Source organism: Tenrec ecaudatus, chromosome 4, assembly GCF_050624435.1.
Source record: "Tenrec ecaudatus isolate mTenEca1 chromosome 4, mTenEca1.hap1, whole genome shotgun sequence".
In the NCBI taxonomy this organism is placed as follows: domain Eukaryota; kingdom Metazoa; phylum Chordata; class Mammalia; order Afrosoricida; family Tenrecidae; genus Tenrec; species Tenrec ecaudatus.
Window position 1 is genome coordinate 10,492,180 of NC_134533.1, and position 18,399 is coordinate 10,510,578.

The 18,399-nt window shown below is 62.2% G+C and overlaps 2 protein-coding genes across 3 annotated transcripts; both read left to right on the forward strand.

The window, feature by feature from the left end:
• Positions 1-313: 313 nt before the first annotated feature.
• EML3 (EMAP like 3) lies at positions 314-9,164 on the forward strand. Of its 2 annotated transcripts, none has more exons than XM_075545606.1 (22): positions 314-589; positions 1,325-1,499; positions 1,576-1,830; positions 1,928-2,038; positions 2,956-3,026; positions 3,562-3,685; positions 3,889-4,059; positions 4,215-4,284; positions 4,374-4,484; positions 4,693-4,788; positions 4,866-5,021; positions 5,148-5,289; positions 5,702-5,853; positions 5,941-6,066; positions 6,156-6,287; positions 6,852-6,919; positions 7,251-7,339; positions 7,420-7,517; positions 7,658-7,745; positions 8,248-8,346; positions 8,498-8,628; positions 8,711-9,164. In XM_075545606.1, exons 1-22 carry the CDS (start codon positions 568-570, stop codon positions 8,912-8,914), a joined length of 2,691 nt encoding a protein of 896 aa, XP_075401721.1. In that variant the 5' UTR covers positions 314-567; the 3' UTR covers positions 8,915-9,164. The 2 variants fall into 2 exon arrangements, with proteins under 2 accessions (XP_075401721.1, XP_075401722.1); XM_075545607.1 differs by having other exon boundaries at positions 2,959-3,026.
• A 315-nt stretch (positions 9,165-9,479) lies between these two features.
• MTA2 (metastasis associated 1 family member 2) lies at positions 9,480-17,010 on the forward strand. Its single transcript, XM_075545608.1, has 18 exons — positions 9,480-9,940; positions 10,495-10,562; positions 10,811-10,904; positions 12,291-12,408; positions 12,513-12,576; positions 12,745-12,862; positions 13,071-13,173; positions 13,346-13,445; positions 13,601-13,789; positions 13,973-14,047; positions 14,174-14,232; positions 14,356-14,453; positions 14,618-14,757; positions 14,886-15,114; positions 15,264-15,353; positions 15,651-15,769; positions 15,872-16,020; positions 16,196-17,010. The coding sequence occupies exons 1-18, from the start codon at positions 9,913-9,915 to the stop codon at positions 16,359-16,361; spliced, it is 2,007 nt and encodes a 668-aa protein (XP_075401723.1). The 5' UTR covers positions 9,480-9,912; the 3' UTR covers positions 16,362-17,010.
• Positions 17,011-18,399: the final 1,389 nt, after the last annotated feature.

Consider the following 18,399-nt stretch of genomic DNA (forward strand, 5'->3'; position numbering starts at 1 on the left):
TCGAGATGCCTTGGCCTTGCCCCCAGAAGAAGGCCCGCCCCCGGGCAGAGGGCCCCGGTCGTGACCCCGCCCCGGCCCCCCCACCACCTTGCGGATATAGGAGGGGGGTTGCTGGGCTCAGCCCGAGAGGTCCAGCGGGTCAGGGGTGGAAACTCCCCTGGGGGGGCGGGGAGCCCGGAATGGCCCGAAGGGCGGAGGCCCGGCGGGGTGAGGGGGTCAGCGGGCCGCCCCGCCCCGCCCAGGCCCGGACAGGGAGGGGTTACCAGGCGGTCCGCCCCCCCTGGCCCGCCCCCCTCCCGCGCTTCCTGGCGGCTCCGCGTCCGGCGCCTGTTTGTGCAGCGGCGCTGGGGCCCGGGAAGGTCTCGCCGCCCACCCCTGGAGCCGAGCGCGCCCGGGCCGAGCGCGAGGTGACCGCGGGCCCTGCCCCACAGCGCCCCGCGAGCGCCTACCCCGCGCCCGACAGCGCCCCCGGGGTGGTCCGGCGCCCGGGCGCTTCCCCTTCCCCTCTCCGGCCATGGCTCCCGCGGCTTAGACGCGGCCCCGCTCGCAGCAGCCCGGGCCGGCCGGATGGACGGGGCCGCGGGGCCCGGTGAGTACGGGGCGGGGCGGGCTGCCAGCCTTCCCGGAGCGCCCGGCCCGGCCGTCGGGCGCTGCCGCTGCCCAGTGGTGCCTCGTCCCAGACTTGGGTCCTCCTACTGTCACTTCAGCTTCCCCAACGTCACTCACTTCCCCATGGCGCTGTGCGCTCTTCACGGCTTCCCTGACCCCCTTGCGCCTCTCGTGGTAAATTTAGGGCCACTGAGCCCGGCCCCCCACTGTTGCTTTGGAACCTCCGTTAGGACCCTGCTTCCCACGGATACCCTGCCCAGGCACCCCGGTCTGCGCTCTGGCTCCCTGGCGCCCTCGTGGCGACCTGGCGCTTTTGGTCCTACCCTGCGCTGCGGGTGCCCCTCTTCCTAGAGATCCGAACTTGCGCAGCGGGGGGCTGCTGCCACCCTGCCTTCCGTCACCGGCACTGTGGCTCCCACTTTCCCCCGGAGCGCTCCATCCGCCTTATCCCCCTGGGACTCACTCATGGGTCTCCCAGGAGGCTCAGGCCCCCGCAGGAAGGGTGCTTTGCCAGGTCCCTATCCTGCCCTCCCAGGAGGCCCTGGATCTGCCACCACCCGTCGTCCCCTCCTTCCCTCTGGGCCAGCCTCCAAGCCTGGGGCTCCTGCGGGTGGGGAGGCGGGGCAGTGCTACAGGACTGGCTTGCCCTCTGCGGGGAGGCCGTCTCCCTTCACTCCTTCCTGCAGGTGTTCTGAGTCTCCCCCGCCCATCCTAGGTGAGGGCCCGGCTGCTCCAGAGGCCCTGCAGTCTCTGAGCCGGAGGCTCCAGGTGCAGGAGGAGGAGATGGAGCTGGTGAAGGCGGCGCTGGCGGAAGCCCTCCGCCTGCTGCGCCTACGGACGCCCCCCGCCACCCTGCAGGGCACTCTTGCCCCCGCCCCCGCCCTGGGCAGGTAAGCCCGGCATTCCACGCCCGCCCTGCCTCTTCCTTCTTGGGGGCCTCTGACTGACTCACTGCTTATCCCGCAGCCCTGCAGCGCCCCCGGGACTGCCACCCACATGCAGCCCCTCCTTGGTGAGCAGAGGCACCCAGACGGAGCCGGAGATGGAGTCGCCGTCCCCCGGACCCCCGGGCCTGAGCAACGGACCCCAGGCCCTTCAAGGGAGCAGCGAAGAGTCTGGCGGGGCCCATTTTGAAGGCGGGGGCAGCAGCAGCAGTGGCGCCGGCTCCCCAGGCCCCCCCGGGGTCCTCAAGCCTGTGCCACCCCCGCTGCGTGCTGACACGTAGGCGTCCTGTGGTTGAGGCCGGCGGGGAGAGCTGGAGAATAGGGGCGGCCCAGGAGGAGGAGTGACCCCCACCCCTCTCTGTGCCAACACCCAGGCCTCGGAGAAATTCTTCCTCCTCGTCCCCCTCGGAACGGCCCCGCCAGAAACTCTCACGGAAGGCGGCCTCCTCAGCCAACCTGTTACTGCGGTCAGGGAGTACTGAGAGGTGGGCGCGGCTCCCCCACCCACCCCCACTGCCCCACCTGGGCCCCGGGGAGCTCCGGCAGACTTTCCACAGCCCTCACCTCCCTTACCTAGGCGGGTTTGGAGCCTCAATTGCCCAACAGGGAAGAATGCAGCAAGCCCTCTTGGGGGACCTGCTGGGTACCCAGCACCATGCCAAACACTGGGCCTCCTCCTTCGTCTCACTCAGTGCCCACTATGTCCATGAAGGGGAGGGGGTTTCAGTAGGGGAGGAAGCAGGCTCAGAGAGGGTAGGTCACTTGCCTGGGGTCACACAGCTAGCTAGAATTGGACTCCAGTTCTTCCTGACTCTGGTTCCCATGCCTTTTTCACGGTCCCATCCTACTTTCCTGGATCCCAAGGGATTTTTTTTCATCCTCAGAGCTTCAGCTCCCCAAACTGAGCAAGTTTTCCTTCTCAAAGGCCAGGCATAATCCTAGTGGTGGACAGTTGTCACGGAGGGCCCAGGCCCCAGGCGTTTAGGGTAGCCCTGCCAGGTTGCACCTTTAAAGAACCACCTTATCCCAAGAGGTGGGAGACTGGCTCGCTTCCCCCACGTGTTCCCCAGGAGGCAGGGTTGGTAGGCCTTCTGTACTTACTGGGGCCTCATTTAAAGAGGGAGGGGAGCCAGTGGTTGGTAGGCTGGCGGCCCTGTCGTCAGGAGAAAGAGACTGTGAACCCAGAGTAGGGAGACCGCCTGATTTCCCCCCATCCCCTATGAGCTGGGATCATTTGGCCCTTGGTCTCCAATCTTCTCATCTCTTAAATGGAGCCAAAGGCCTCCTCTCTCTAGGGCCCTGAACCCACCCATTGCCAGTTAGAAGCCTGGGGAGGCTGGAGTGGCCTCCTTTCTTAGGCCCCGCCTCAGGTCTGATCCCACCTCCTCTGTTCTTTTCCCAGCAGCCGAGGGGGCAAAGATCCCCTCTCCAGCCCCGGGGGCCCTGGCTCTAGGAGAAGCAATTATAATTTAGGTATGTGAAGAGGACCACGGGGAAAACAAACTGGTGTTTGGGTTGCAGTTAAGGTGTGAGCTCTTTCAGGGGACCTGTGAGATTTGGAAAGGAGCCCTGGGAGCCCCGTTGGGTCAGGTTGGCCTGTAACTGCCAGGCCAAGGGCTGACACCCACCAGACTCCTCCGGAGAAAGATGAGGGTGCTCCTGTAAAGACCTAGGGTCTCCTGGAAACCCTGAGGGGCAGTTCTACTCTGCCCTAAGGGGCTGAGATGCAGCGGAATCGACTTGATGGTGAAGTACAGAAGGTCCCTGGGAGGCACACAGTTTGCATCTGACCACTAATCTAGAGGTTGGCAGTTCAAACCTACCAGTTGGCCCCATGGAAGACAGGCCTGGCATCTGCCTTTGTATAGATGATTTCCTGGAAGTCCCTGTGGGGCAGTTCTACACTGCGTGTTGAATCCACTCAATAGCAAACTGTGTGTGTGTGTGTGTGTGAATTATGGTTAGGACACTACGCTCTCCACACCCCTCCCCATTTTTTTCTCCGTAGAAGGCATCTCGGTGAAGATGTTCCTGCGAGGCCGCCCGATTACCATGTACATCCCGTCTGGCATCCGCAGCCTGGAGGAGCTGCCCATTGGCCCACCGCCAGAGACCCTCAGCCTGGACTGGGTGTATCCTGTACCTTTTCGAAGCTGGGACCCATCTTTCAGCACCTTGCCCTTTCTTTAGGGCTCCGAGGGGCAGTGTGTGTGTGTTGCGGGGGCAGGGGACTCTGGGTATCACTGTCCCTTACCAACTTCCACCAATGGTACTGCCAGCCCGGAGCACCAGCTTTCTTCCCTGAACCCTTTCCTTGACTGGCTCCCAACTCTAGTTACGGGTACAGGGGTCGGGACTCCCGCTCCAACCTGTTTGTGCTGCGCTCTGGCGAGGTGGTCTACTTTATTGCCTGTGTGGTGGTGCTCTACCGGCCCGGGGGAGGCCCCGGGGGCCCTGGAGGAGGCGGGCAGCGGCATTACCGGGGCCATTCAGACTGCGTGCGATGGTGAGGCGTGTCAGGATGGGCGGTGGTGGGCAGAGGAGGTCTGGGCAGGTGTGGAGGAGCTGGGGAGAAGTTGCCTTGCCCTCTGTAAATGTGTGAAAGGTGTTTTGGGGGGCCCTGAGACCCCCCTCCCCTAGCATGCATCCTCCTCCACTTAGCCTTGCTGTTCACCCTGACGGGGTCCGTGTCGCCTCAGGACAGATGGCCGGAGTAGACAAGGATGGGAAGGTAAGGACCCAGCATCAAGCTGCTGTAGGTGCATCCCAGAGAATGCCCTGCCTGGCTCGTCCCCTTACCCCGCACCTTTGCCCATCCAGCCCCTGCAGCCTGTGGTACACGTCTGGGACTCGGAGACACTGGTGAAGCTGCAGGAGATTGGATTGGGAGCCTTCGAGCGGGGCGTGGGGGCCCTGGCTTTTTCCATTGTGGTGAGCTGGCTCTGGAGCCTCTAGACACCCCATCTTCCTTGCCCGATGATGCCCCTCTTGCACATCACCAGGCGGGGTCTGGGAAACCCTGGCCTGCCTGAACCTCTGTGTTGATACTTGCTTGCTCTCTGGGCCTGGGCTGGCCACCCCGGCTTATGACCTGGAGCCCCCAGGGCCTCATCCTGCCTCCGCTGTGCCCCGTCCTCAGGATCAAGGCGCCTTCCTGTGCGTGGTGGATGATTCCAACGAACACATGCTGTCGGTGTGGGACTGCAGCCGAGGCACCAAGCTGGCGGAGATCAAGGTGGGGAGGCCGCTGGGGGTCCGGTGTGGTCGCAGAGTGCCCCCTCTCAGGCTGGCTGAACTGTGCTGTCCTTCCAGAGTACAAACGATTCTGTCCTGGCTGTTGGCTTCAGCCCTCGGGACAGCAGCTGCATCGTCACCAGCGGGAAGTCTCATGTCCACTTCTGGAACTGGAGCGGGGCAGCAGGGGTTCCTGGGAATGGCACCCTCACCCGGAAACAGGGCGTCTTTGGGGTGAGGCGTGGGCTGGGGAGGGCAAGATGGTGCTGGCAGTGTTGGAGGAGTGCTGCCAGAGACCCATCATGCTGCCCTGTGACTTACCATCTGTGCCTCTCCCTTGCCCGCTGCTCTCCGCTCCAGAAGTACAAGAAGCCCAAGTTCATCCCTTGCTTTGTGTTCCTCCCTGATGGAGACATTCTGACTGGGGACTCTGAGGGGAACATTCTGACCTGGGGGCGGAGCCTCTCGGATTCCAAGACCCCAGGCCGGGGTGGGGCCAAAGGTATGAGGTTGGGGGTGGCACCTGGGAAGTCGTGAGCTGCTTAAGGACCCAGAGAGACAGAGAGAATGTCCCGTTTATTTATTTTTACCTTGAGCTTTGATTGTTCTGTATGGGATCTCCTAGGACACTGGGGGACTGGGCTAGTCCAAGGGTGGCGGTGGAGACCCAGGGGCAGGGATGGGACTCCGGCATCTGTCAGTTGCTGGGTTCAGCTCCCGGTTCTGCTATTAGGCATCTACTGAACTTTGAGCCTCAGTTGTCCTGTCTGTAGACTGGGAGGGCAATAGTCACGTGAGGTCAGAGACGGTATTCAGTAGGCACTCTCGGCAGAGGGCATTTAGGGCCTTGTGTTGTGAGCCCCTCGCATGCCCCTCCTCCCAAGAGCATCACGCACCCGTGGCTTTGCCAACAGAGACCTATGGGATCGTGGCCCAGGAGCATGCCCACGAAGGCTCCATCTTCGCCTTGTGTCTTCGCCGGGATGGGACGGTGCTGAGTGGCGGAGGGCGGGACCGCCGACTAGTACAGTGGGGGCCTGGTTTGGAGGCCCTCCAGGAGGCTGAGGTGAAGGCTGGGCTGGGGGTCCAGGGAGCAGGGCTGGGCAGGAGGGCTGACCTCCTGGGTGCTGACTCCCTGCCACTCCATCTGCAGATTCCTGAACACTTTGGGGCGGTGCGGGCCATAGCCGAGGGGCCTGGCTCCGAGTTGCTGGTCGGGACCACCAAGAATGCACTGCTGAGGGGGGATCTGGCCCAGGGCTTCACTCCGGTTATCCAGGTTGGGGGGGCTAAGGGGTCAGCGCATGCGGGAGGAGGGGGGAGGCTGTTGGGAAAGGGTCAAGATGGCAGCTCCGTGCCCTGCTGCAGGGCCACACGGACGAGCTCTGGGGGCTCTGCACGCACCCCTCCCAGAACCGCTTCCTCACCTGTGGCCATGACCGGCAGCTCTGCCTGTGGGATGGGGAGGGCCATGCCCTGGCCTGGAGCATCGACCTCAAGGTAGGGCCTACCCCAGCGTCCTGTGCTGCCACTCAGTCCCCGAGGGCTTGTCCCTCTGCACCTGGGGGAAGCTTGGGCAGGTACAGCTGACCTGACATTAGGGAATTCATCCTTCTCTGGTGGTTGGGAAGGGCCCTGGTGGGGTAGTGGTTGCGCAATCGGCTGGTAACTGCAGGGCCAGCAGTTCAAAACCACCATGGGGCTGGCCAGTCCTGTGGACAGTTAGTCTCGGAAACCCACTGGGGGTCGCTGTGAGTCAGCACTGATTTGAGGGCAGTGCATTTGGTTTGGATTGGTGGTTGGTACAAACCTCCGTCTCCAGACCTCTCCTTGATCCACCAGTATGAGGTTAAGCTCTGGCACAGCCAGTGAGCAGTCAGGCCTGATATTTCGAGTTAGCACCCCATGCTTAGGTTCAGGGACATCCCTGTCCTGTCCTGAGGTTTTCTTGTCTACCCCGCCCACTCTGTTTCTTCTCGGCGACAGCTCTGACAAGTTGTCCATCCTGGGGTCCCCTCACTCAAAAGGCAACTTCCTGCATTCACCTTCTCTCCTTCCCCCCAGGAGACGGGCCTCTGTGCCGACTTCCATCCCAGTGGGGCAGTTGTGGCTGTGGGACTGCACACGGGGAGGTGAGAGGGAGCAGAGCCGCCTGGGAGGAGGGGGAGACCCAGAAGGATCCCCACAACTTTCTGCTCCTGAGCCCCGGAGCACCCTAACACTGCTCAGTCCATCCATCTGTCTTCCCACAGCCAGACCGCCACTGCTCTCTCTCCTCCAGGCTCAGGGTTGCGAAGCTGGGGGGTACTTGGAGTGGGCTCCTGGTTTATGCTTCCCGACTCCTTGCTGAGGACCCTGGCCCTTTCCCACCTTCTGTGGTGGCTCCCTCAGCCTTGCTGTGGGCATCTCTCAGGGTCCCTGGGCATCTCCACACTCTTGGCCACCCCCCTGCCCTTCTCCCAGGTGGTTAGTTCTGGACACGGAGACCAGAGACATCATGTCGGACATCACTGATGGCAATGAACAGCTCTCCGTGGTACGGTACAGCCCAGGTGAGAGCCGCCTGCCCCACCATGGGCCCCGCCGGGCCCCTGCCAGGCCCTGCCCTCAGTTGAGTGACTTGTCTTTGCAGATGGGATGTACCTGGCCATCGGTTCCCATGACAACATGATCTACATCTATAGCATTTCCAGCGATGGTGCCAAGTCCAGCCGCTTTGGGCGCTGTGTGGTGAGGAAGCTGGGCGCCAAGGGTGGTGGGGAGGTGGGGAGGCTGCCACAGAAGATCGACATGCAGTAGTCTGAGGCTGAAGGGGGCTCTGGGGACAGGGAAGTGGTGGCTGTCTTTAACCTCTTGACCCTTGCCCGCAGGGTCACTCCAGCTTCATCACTCATCTCGACTGGTCCAAGGATGGGAACTTCATCATGTCCAATTCTGGGGACTATGAAATTCTTTACTGTGAGGGGTGGCAGGGGAGGGGTGTGGGGAGGGACCAGGGTGGGTGTTACCTGCTGGTGGTGGTGGGGGCAGGGGGACTACCTCTGTTTGGGAGAGGATGAAGAGAGAATGGGTGGGGAGCCCCCCCACCAGACAGAGGGGCTGTCAGACCTGGAGGTGGAGATGCGATTGTGGTGGGGGTCTGTCACCTGCACAGAAGTTCCTCGCGCTGGGACGAACCCAGTTTTACACCCTGCCTTGTTTCCACAAGGACCTGAGGGCTTGAGCAATGCACCAAGGAAAGATTTACTGGTGGGGGTAGTGGGGGGTGGTGGTCAGTTCTCTGGGCAGGTGTGGAGTGTTAATTATCTAGGAAGGAGAAGCTGGGGCTGGGGTGGCCAGGTGGCTACCATGGAAATCACACCCCAGCCACCACCTCAAGCTGGTCTTCCTAACCCGGAGGTCTACCCATCGCCCTGGTTGGGGGCAGGAGACTGAGCTGGGAGCCCCCCCTTCTCCACAGGGGATGTTGCGGCCGGCTGCAAGTTGTTGCGGAATCGCTATGAGAGCCGAGACCGGGAGTGGGCCACCTACACCTGCGTGCTGGGCTTCCACGTCTACGGTGAGCCAGGGGGGAGGTCGGCCCCTGGAGGTCGATCCTGTTTGGGAGGCCTCTGGGTCTGGCCGGGGCTGCCTGGGACGTGGCCGGCGGGTGGCCAGGGCTGCTAGAGGGTACTGCGGTGGGCCCGGTCTGAGGCCAGCCGCTGTGCTAGGCGTGTGGCCCGACGGCTCCGACGGGACGGACATCAACTCCCTGTGCCGTTCCCACAACGAGCGCGTGGTGGCCGTGGCCGACGACTTCTGTAAAGTGCACCTATTCCAGTACCCGTGCGCGCGCGCCAAGGTAAGGCGGCAGCCGGGGGGGTCGGGCTGGGGCTGCCCTCGCGGCGGCGGCGGCGGCCACTGCCACCATCTGACCTCGTCAGGCGCCGAGCCGCATCTACTCTGGCCACGGCAGCCACGTAACCAGCGTCCGCTTCACGCACGACGACTCGCATCTCGTCTCCCTGGGCGGCAAGGACGCCAGCATCTTTCAGTGGCGCGTGCTGGGCGCCGGGGGCGCGGCGCTGGCGCCCGCCACGCCCTCTCGAACCCCGTCCCTGTCCCCGGCCTCCTCTCTCGACGTCTGATCGCGGCCGGATGGAGGTGACCAGCTCTCCGTGCGCGCTCGCGCGCCCTCCCTTCCTGGGGACCTGGGGCCGAGCCTTCCCGCGACTTCGCGACATTCCCGTGCGAGCGCGTGTCCCTGGAGGGACCGACGTCCGCAGACACTGTACAGACCCGCAGGCCGAGCCCCCCCGGCCCCGGCTCGGGCTCCGACAGCCGCCGCCTGCTGAAGGGCAATAAAGGAAAACCAAAGTGCCTTCCCGGTCCTTTTTTGTGGGGCGTGGCTAGGCGCCTCCGGGGCCCCGTGGGGGAGGAAGGGCGGGCGGAGAGGGTGCGGGGGCGTAGCCCGCGTATGCAAATAAGAGTCAGGCGCCAGCAAATAACCGCGTGAAGAGCAAAGCCGCGCCGGCCAATCAGGGCCAGACCGCAGAGCTCCAGCGCCGAGAGAGTTAAGCCCAACTCTTCTCCCGCCTCCGGAGGCGGGGCCGAGCGACAGCGGAAATCCCCGAGCCCGGGCCGTGGTTGGCCGAAAAGAACCGAGCGGTTTCCGGAAGTTGCCGATCGGCGGGGTCTCGCTCTCCGACCGGAGCCGATCGCTGGGCCTTGTTCTCCCGACCGGCCGAAGGTGTTCCGGAAGAAGGCGAACCCTGAGACGGGCCAGGCCAGCCTTCCGGGCGGCCGGCGGGGCCCAGCGACTGGTGGGGGCTCGGCGAGGGTGGGGGGAGAGCTGCAGCTGGCTCTGGGCCGGCAGGAGCCGAACTCGCTCCGGAAGAAGCCGAGCGGACCGGCGCCGGCCTTGGCGTCCCGGGCGTGAGGCGGCGGCGGCGGCGGCGGCGACAGCGACAGCGCGGGCCAGGATGAACCGCGACGGCTGAGGCGGCGGAGGCGCCGGCTGCGCGGGCCCGACCGAGACTCCCGGGCAGCGCCGGCCCCGCGCCCGGGGCTTCGCTTCGAACCCAGCCCTGCCCCTGCGAACCTCCCGGACCCCTTTGTGCGGCCGGAGCCGGCGGCGGGAACGGCCATGGCGGCCAACATGTACCGGGTGGGGGGTGAGTCCCGGGCGCGGGGCCGAGGCGGGGGAGGCGGGGGGCCGCGACCCGGGCGAGGGGGTGGGGGGCTCGGCTTTGGGCGGCCGGCGGAGCCGCGGCTGGGACGGCGTGGACCGAAGCACGCACCTGGACCGGAACCGGAACCGGGAGCCAGCGAGCGGGGCCCGCGACGCGGCCGATCGCCGGGCCGGGGAGAGAGGCAGCGGGGCAGCCCCGACGGCGCTCTCGGGGTTGCGGTGGGCCGGGGAGACTGACTCGGACGGACCTGACAGGGCACGCTGAGGGGCGCGAGGAGTGGGGGGACCGCGGGAGCGAGGCTCCACGGAGCCGCTGCCGGAGCTCGCCTGTCCTTGGGCCGGTATTGTGCTCCGGAGCCTGGGGGTGCCTCCCGTCGCGGCGCGGTGCGCTCCGTGGGGACCCCCGGCTGCTGGCGGCACTTGGAAGGCACCGACTTTGGAACTCGGGCCGGCGCAGGGTGGGGAAGCTGTCCCTGCATTCGGAGCCCCTGGACGCCTGACTTCCCCTCCTATGCAACCCTCCCCCGGCCCCCGCAGATTACGTCTATTTTGAGAACTCCTCCAGCAATCCCTACCTGGTGAGGCGGATCGAGGAGCTCAACAAGGTGAGTGATCGGCCGCCCCGGCTTCCCCCACCCCCTCGGGGCCGGCTTTCGGGAGGGCTCTAACCCGCGGTGCAGAGAGGACCCGAGCTTAGCACTCTTGCATCTGCACTCATTCTGGACCGCCCTCCAGGGCGCTTGTTGCGGGAGCTGCTGGGGGCATTTCCTGGATGCTTTGGGAATGGTCTCTGAGTCTTGTCTGTGCATTTCCCCTTTCAAATGAGCCGCTGCTTTTTCTCACCCTCCCGCAGACGGCCAACGGGAACGTGGAGGCAAAGGTGGTCTGTCTTTTCCGGCGGAGGGACATCTCCAGCAGCCTCAACAGCCTGGCCGACAGTAACGCCAGTGAGTTTCTCCGAATCCCTGCGCGCGGCGCGGGCCTGGGGCTGGCAAGTGCCTGCCTGTGTCTTTCCCCCAGGCGGGTGCAGGGCAGGGGCGGGGAGGGGGATGCGTGTGGGGGAGGGAAGATGGCCTGTTGGCACACGTTGGGGCCGGGAGCAAGGTGGAGGCACCGGGACCGAGAAAGCCAGGGTCTGTGAAAATGCCAGCGGTGACAGGGGAGCCCTTGGGGAGGCACGGCTTTGCGGGTGCCTGCACGGTGGGTGCGAGCTGAGTCTGACAAGGTGTACTTGCAAGGCGGCACCACGGGGGAGCTGGCGGGTCTTGTGATTCCCCAGGTGGAGAGTGGAAGAGAAAGTTTTCCTGCACTTTCCCCCCCTCTCTACCCGCCCCTCCCGTTAGCTCCTCCGCCCCGCTTTGCAACCATCTTTCCCTTGTTTCTTTTGTCTTAGCGCTTGACCTTCCTGCTCTTGTAACAGCATTGTAGCATCTCCGGCTGTCCGACGTGTCTTTCAGTTTTTCTTAGCTTTATCTCCCCCACACCCCCTTTCCTGCTGTCATTTTCCTTCAGTTTTCTCCTCGTCCCTCTCGCCTAGATGAGTGTGTCCAGCCCCTGTCCTGTTGCCCCCTCCCCCCTCGGGCATGAACAGGTTAACAGGAGCTCCGTTTACCAAGTTCCCAGATCCCTCTGGGGTTTCCAACCCCATCTGGCAGGGGCTGACCTTGGCCTTGTCCAATCAGAAGGGGTGCAGGGGGTGTGGTCCCCCTAGCCTTAGCACCGTTTCCGGAGCACACTGGGAGGGCGGAGCCTACTGCCCCTCCCCCCCTCCCCCCTGAGGTTGGAAACAATGCGCCAATGAGCTCCTGGCCGGCAGCTTTTCTGCCCCGCCCCCGGGGGTTGGCGTCCAGCCAAGTTAACCCTTCTCACCAGGCCTTCTGGGCCAGCTGCAGCTCTTTGGGGGAGGAGGGTGGGTCGTGCCGCCACCATTTGAGAGGTGCAGGATTGTCCGCGCCAAAGACAGTGAAGGATCGTTCCGATGGTGTGTGGAGGTGGGTCTCCCGAACCAACTGGCAACCCCAGCCGTGGGTGACAGGCTTGCACCTGGGGGCTCCTGGACCTTAGACTGATTTGCCAGGATGAAGCCCAGAGTGATGTTCTTCCTGCCTGAGGGGAGGTGGGTGGGGTGGGCAGTGCTGTCTGTCAGCTGGACTGGGCTGTATTTCTGGAGTATCTTGTACAGCAGCTCCTTTACCCTAAGAGCTTGCCCACTGGGAAGCTGGGAGGGGACCTGAGAATAACAGTGGGGAGAGGGAGGGCTCTCCTCAGGCTGCAATTGCCAATGGGCTTCATTTTCCGCTTGGTTTTCTGAATTTGGCTCCTTTGTCTCCCAGGGGAGTTTGAGGAGGAATCGAAGCAGCCAGGGGTGTCGGAGCAGCAGCGCCACCAACTGAAGCACCGCGAGCTCTTCCTTTCTCGGCAGTTTGAATCCTTACCAGCCACGCACATCCGGTAGGAGCGGGACTCTGGGCTGGGGGCCACACCGAGGCAGTTCACTGGAGCCAGGGTGAGGTGCTCCTCACCCAGGGTCTTCTGACACCCTTGCCCTCCTGCAGAGGCAAATGCAGTGTCACTCTGCTGAATGAGACAGACATCCTGAGCCAGTACCTGGAAAAGGAGGTGAGCAAGGAGGTTGCTTTGGGAGAAGGTGGGTGCTGGGAATGGGGTTAGTCCCACAAGGCCAGTGAGGAAGAGGGCTGTGTTAGGTCCCAGGCTGCCATGTACAGGGGCCTGACCCCTCCCAGCTTGGGGCCGTCTGTTGGCTCACCTTTCTCCTCCTTCCTCCAGGACTGCTTCTTTTACTCCCTGGTGTTCGACCCTGTGCAGAAGACACTTCTAGCAGATCAGGGGGAGATCAGAGTGGGTTGCAAATACCAAGCTGAGATCCCAGACCGCCTAGCAGAGGGTAAGTAAGCAGCAGGGCAGGCTACAGGCTCTCGGGGGAGCTCAGCGCAGGGGCCACGTGAGCCTGGCAGCCTCTGCCTGGAGTTGTGGCACAATGGAACCTGAAACGGACCAGTGGCCCTGCTGATGGGATGTGAGCAGGGAAGGGGGCGTGGGGAGGTGCTGTAGCGTCTTAGGGCTGCTGAAGCATCCCCCTCTCGTCTTCCCAGGAGAGTCAGACAACCGGAACCAACAGAAGATGGAGCTGAAAGTATGGGACCCAGACAACCCTCTCACGGACCGGCAGATAGACCAGTTTCTCGTGGTGGCCCGGTGAGGGGTGGGTGGAGGGGAAGCTGGGCGGGAGGAGGTGTGCACGAGGATTGGTCCTCCTCTGAGATGGAAGTGGCTCTTTATCCTTTGATGGGGGTGTTGGGTTGTCTGCTTGCTCATCTGGCTCGCACAGCTGCCTGCCTTCTCTTGACTTCTCCGTCTCCGTCCCTAGAGCCGTGGGGACCTTCGCCAGAGCCCTGGACTGCAGCAGCTCCATTCGGCAGCCCAGCTTGCACATGAGTGCCGCTGCCGCTTCCCGGGACATCACCCTGGTGAGCCGAAGTGGGCCAGCCGGCCTTTGCCGGCACCTAAGGTGTCTGGGGACGGCAGAAAAGAGTGTCTGTCACCAGGGGTGTTTGGAGAGCAGCGGAGGCAGGGGCCGGAGGGCTCGCTTCCTTGGAAGTAACGTTCCCTGCGTCCTCTACAGTTCCATGCGATGGACACGTTGCAGAGGAACGGCTACGACCTGGCAAAGGCCATGTCCACCCTGGTGCCCCAGGGGGGCCCAGTGCTGTGCCGGGATGAGATGGAGGAGTGGTCGGCCTCGGAGGCCATGCTGTTTGAGGAGGCCCTGGAGAAGTACGGGAAGGACTTCAATGACATTCGCCAGGACTTTGTGAGTGAATGGGACTGTGGAGGAAGGAGGGAGAGCGAGAGTGTGTACCTGATGGAAGGGAGTGAGATGGCGCGTGTGTGTGGAAGGGGGAAAGGTGGCAGATGCGTGTATATGTATGTGTTAACGTGTGTGTATAATTGGGACCCGATGCCCAGCTCACCTTCTTCCCCTCTGCCTTCGTAGCTACCCTGGAAGTCACTTGCCAGCATAGTCCAGTTTTATTACATGTGGAAAACCACAGATCGGTATATTCAGCAGGTAGGGCTGCCTAGTGGGGGGCTGACCCAATGGCCTGGCCCTCACAGGCAGAGAGGCCTATGGAAATGGCCTTTTCCCGCTGACGTGGTCTCATAGTTTTCTTTCTTCCCCCTCCCGCCCCCCCAGAAAAGGTTAAAAGCTGCTGAAGCAGACAGCAAACTAAAGCAGGTCTACATCCCCACCTAGTAAGTGTCGGGTAGAGGGCGGTGGGCAGCCGGCAGGCACAGATGGCCGTGGGCAGACAAGCTAGACAGAGGTGTTCTCTCTCGACCAACTGCCTCCTTCCTTCCCGTTGCCTGCCCTGTTAGCACAAAGCCAAACCCCAACCAGATCATCTCCGTGGGCTCCAAACCAGGCATGAATGGGGCTGGATTCCAAAAGGGCCTGACCTGCGAGAGCTGCCACAGTGAGTTCCCAGGGGAATTCCTGTCCTGCCGCGCTAACAGGAAGGGGGGGACCGGGGTGTGGGGGGTGGGGAGGGGAGCTGGTCTGTGCTAAATGACCCAAGGCCTTGAGCTTCCTGCTCCCCTGCATTACAACCACCCTCCTCTCTGCCCTCTGCTCTGCCAGCCACACAGTCAGCCCAGTGGTATGCCTGGGGCCCCCCCAACATGCAGTGTCGTCTCTGCGCTTCCTGTTGGATCTACTGGAAGAAGTATGGGGGACTGAAGACCCCAACCCAGCTCGAGGGGGCCGCTCGGGGCACCACGGTAAGGATTGCCAGGGCTGGGGAGAGGAGCAGACATAGCCGAGCCTGGGGGCGGGTGGTGCGTGCGTGTCTGGTAGTGTTCACGGCGGGAGCTGCAGTTCTCTGCTTTTTCCTGGCCCCCTTTTCTAGGAGCCACACTCCAGGAGCCATTTGTCCAGGCCCGAAGCCCAAAGTCTCTCCCCGTACACCACCAGCGCCAACAGGGCCAAGCTGTTGGCCAAGAACCGGCAGACGTTCCTGTTGCAGACCACCAAGCTGACCCGGCTTGCCAGGCGCATGTGCAGGGACCTGCTGCAGCCCCGAAGGGCTGCCCGGAGGCCTTATGCTCCCATCAATGCCAACGCCATCAAGGCTGAGTGTAAGCTCCGGGGCGGGCCTCCCTGACTGCAGTGCCAGTAGGGACAGGTTGGTCGGGCACAGAGGCTTATGACGAGGTCTGACACGGCTCCTGGTCCCCAAAGAGGCCGGAGTTGGGGAACCCCTTCCGCAGCTGTAATCTTTCTCCAGGCTCCATCCGGCTTCCCAAGGCAGCCAAGACGCCGCTGAAGATTCACCCTCTGGTGCGGCTGCCCCTGGCCACTATCGTCAAGGATCTGGGTACGTATGAGCTGGGGCCCTGGTGGGTTTGGACGCCTCCCAGGCCTTCTGTTATCAAGAACATCCCCTCTTCCCTGCTTTATTCTTCCAGTGAGTTCTAGAGGTGCCCATTCACCTGGTGGTGCTCTTTCAGTGTGTTGCTCACACTCGTGTGTGATTCTGAGATCCAGGGGCCAGCTTGCCAGCCGCCCCGCCCCCTCGCCCCCTCGCCGCTGCTTTTGGTGCCGTCCAGGTGTTCACTTCTATCTAGGGAGAAAGCGTGACCGTTCCCTAGCTTTCTCTTTTCCCCCCTGGCAGTGGCCCAAGCACCTTTGAAACCAAGGACACCTCGGGGCACCAAGACCCCTATCAACAGGAACCAGTTGACCCAGAACAGAGGCCTGGGCGGCATCCTGGTGAAACGGGCCTACGAGACAGTGAGTAGACTGTCCCCATAGGCAGCCAAGACAGAGGGGGTTGGGCTTTGTTTCTAGGAGGTGTCTGAGTGGACCCCCCCTCATTGTGTGGCCCTTTTCCAGATGGCAGGGGTCGGGGTCCCCTTCTCTGCTAATGGAAGGCCTCTGGCCTCGGGGATCCGCTCAAGCTCACAGCCAGCAGCCAAGCGGCAGAAACTAAACCCAGCAGATGCCCCCAACCCTGTGGTGTTTGTGGCCACAAAAGATACCAGGTAGGAAGCCTGCCAGGGGAGGGGGTGAGAGACTCACACAGGGGCAGGAGTGTGGGAGAGAGGGGTCCGAGCAAGCCTGGGTGCAGGGTGAGGGTGCAGGAGGAATGGGCAGGGAGGCAAGGTTGCCGCGGGGAAATGGGAGGTTCTTCAGCCTCCTCTTTCCTCTGCTGACCAGGGCCCTGCGAAAGGCTCTGACCCACTTGGAAATGCGCCGAGCTGCCCGCCGACCTAACTTGCCTCTGAAGGTGAAGCCACCACTGATGGCAGTGCGACCCGCAGTGACCATGCCCACACCCTCACATCCTGCCAGCACCAATGAGCCCATTGTCCTGGAGGACTGATCATCTGTGGGCCAGGGGAGGGCAGAGAGAGGATAGGTGCCCTGGGCACCCTCCCTCTAGTGTCAGGAGTAGTGAGGTGGGAAGTGTGGGGCAGAGGGAGCGAAAGTGTGGCTCTGGAGGGGTTGGGCGCCCTCTGGTGGCACCACGGCTGGGCTTGTCCCCTCCCCACTCTTCTTGGCCTGGTGATGGAGGACCGACTGCAGGAACCTGGCCTGTGTGGGGAACCGGGCCTGTTTTGCGGGGTAGGACCCACAGTTTGGCTTGGACAGTTTGGGGGGGAGGGTTTTTTAATTTTTTAAAGATTGTGCCTCCCTTTGCGAAGGGGGAAGGGAAAGAGCCGAGTAAGCAGCTGTCAGGTGGTGACTTAGACCTGATTGGGGGAGGGGAGTATGCACTGCCATGTCTTGTTATTATTTTGTTTTGTTTTCTAATTGGGGGGTTTCTCGTCCTGTCCGGTGTCCGGACTTTCCCAATTGCAGTTTGAGAGCCCCTAAGCTGGCACCAACCCCAGCCCATGCTCGCTCTTTCCTTACCCCCTCCTCTGCCTTTTGTACGCCAACTCTCAGAAATAAAGATCTTTTGTCCGTTTTTTAAATCTGGGATTCTGTAATTGGTTCTTATAGTAACAAATAAAAAGCTGTTTTCTTCAGCTCCTCCGGCTCAGCTGTTCTCTCCATGGCTCTGTGGGGGGTGGGGGGAGGTCTTCACGAGGGAAAGTAATGAAGGACAAAGGCTGATGAGGGAAGTACAGATGGGCACAGCTGCTCTGGGAGACATGAGTTGAGGCTGCTTGCTCTGGCCAGCAGGGTGGGGCCCACACTTCCCCCTCCCCCGATCCCCACAGCTCCCCTTGCTCTGCGACCCAAGCACCATTCTGGCCCAGATTCAACCAAAGCAGTTGGGATGAGCTGGCTCTTGGTATAGCTGGGGGCTTCCATAGCAACTGTCTAAGGGTGTTTTCTTCCTCTCTTTCTGGCTCTTTACCCTCTGGAGTCCCTAAGTGATGGAAGCAGTTAACATGCTCCCTACTAACCAAAGGGTTCAAGCTTACCTGGAGGCACCGCAGAAGAAAGGCCTGGTGAATCACTTCTGAAACACCAGCTACTGAAATCCTCGAGCACAGTTCTCTGACACGTGGGTTGCTGATCAGGACTTGCCAACGATAATTCTTGTCCCTTTTGCTAAGGGAATTCACCGCAGGCTGTTTCCACCCAGCTGTAGGCTCTGGAAATGCTGGTATCATCGGGGCCCTGTGTAGTGCTGGGCTCTGCCTACTGAGGCTGGGGAAGCAGATAACTGAGCAAGGCCCTCCCGATAGTAGCATTACACAGAAGGTTCAAGGTCAGTGTACCATGCCTTCCTTGGCACTTGCTTTGGGGATGGGGAACCACCTTGGTAATTGTGACTTGCTCAAGTCAGAGTGCTCCTTAAAGGCAAGGATGGCGAGATGAGCTTGGGACATGTTAGGAGAGATCAGTCCCTGGAGAAGGACATCAGGCTTGGTAAAGAGAGGAAGGGCATGAAAAAGAGGAAGACCCTTGATAAGATGATTGACAGTGTATGCCGCCGTGGGCTCTGGCATAAGAACAATCGTGAGGATGGTGCAGTGTCCTGTCGCGCATAGTCACTATGGGTTAAAGCCGACTCAGACGGCACCTAAGAGAAACAACAAAAGGTATCACGGACCTTGACCTATCTGCCTCAACTCAAATCACAGCGCCAGCTGCTTCTGCCATGGTCTCCATTTCGTTCTGATCCCCGGCCCTAAGGGGTTTCTCTCCAACTCTGACTTCCAGTCTGAAGTCTACTCCAGGAGCGTCCTACATCTGGAGGGTGCGGGTGAGCTGTGTGTGTGTGGGGGGAAGGACTGGCCCCTCTAGCAGTTCGGGCGCAGTATTCACCCCCTCCCCCCCCAAATGTCCTCACTCAGCTGCCACCACGGCCAATTTCTCCCACACAGCTTTGTAAGGGGGCCGCTGACTCGGCTCCCGAGTACATGCCACGCAGCCCACTGCCGCGGAAGGCCAGTGGAGGCACG

Bases quoted from the DNA above. Each gene is read 5' to 3' on its own strand.
- EML3 (XM_075545606.1), top strand. From the start codon at position 568: ATGGACGGGGCCGCGGGGCCCG. The intron at 3,686-3,888 runs GTATCCTGTACC...TCCCAACTCTAG, and splicing joins ACCCTCAGCCTGGACTGGGT to TTACGGGTACAGGGGTCGGG. The intron at 6,067-6,155 runs GTTGGGGGGGCT...GCCCTGCTGCAG, and splicing joins GCTTCACTCCGGTTATCCAG to GGCCACACGGACGAGCTCTG.
- MTA2 (XM_075545608.1), top strand. From the start codon at position 9,913: ATGGCGGCCAACATGTACCGGGTGGGGG. The intron at 9,941-10,494 runs GTGAGTCCCGGG...CGGCCCCCGCAG, and splicing joins CAACATGTACCGGGTGGGGG to ATTACGTCTATTTTGAGAAC. The intron at 14,454-14,617 runs GTGAGTTCCCAG...CTGCTCTGCCAG, and splicing joins GACCTGCGAGAGCTGCCACA to CCACACAGTCAGCCCAGTGG.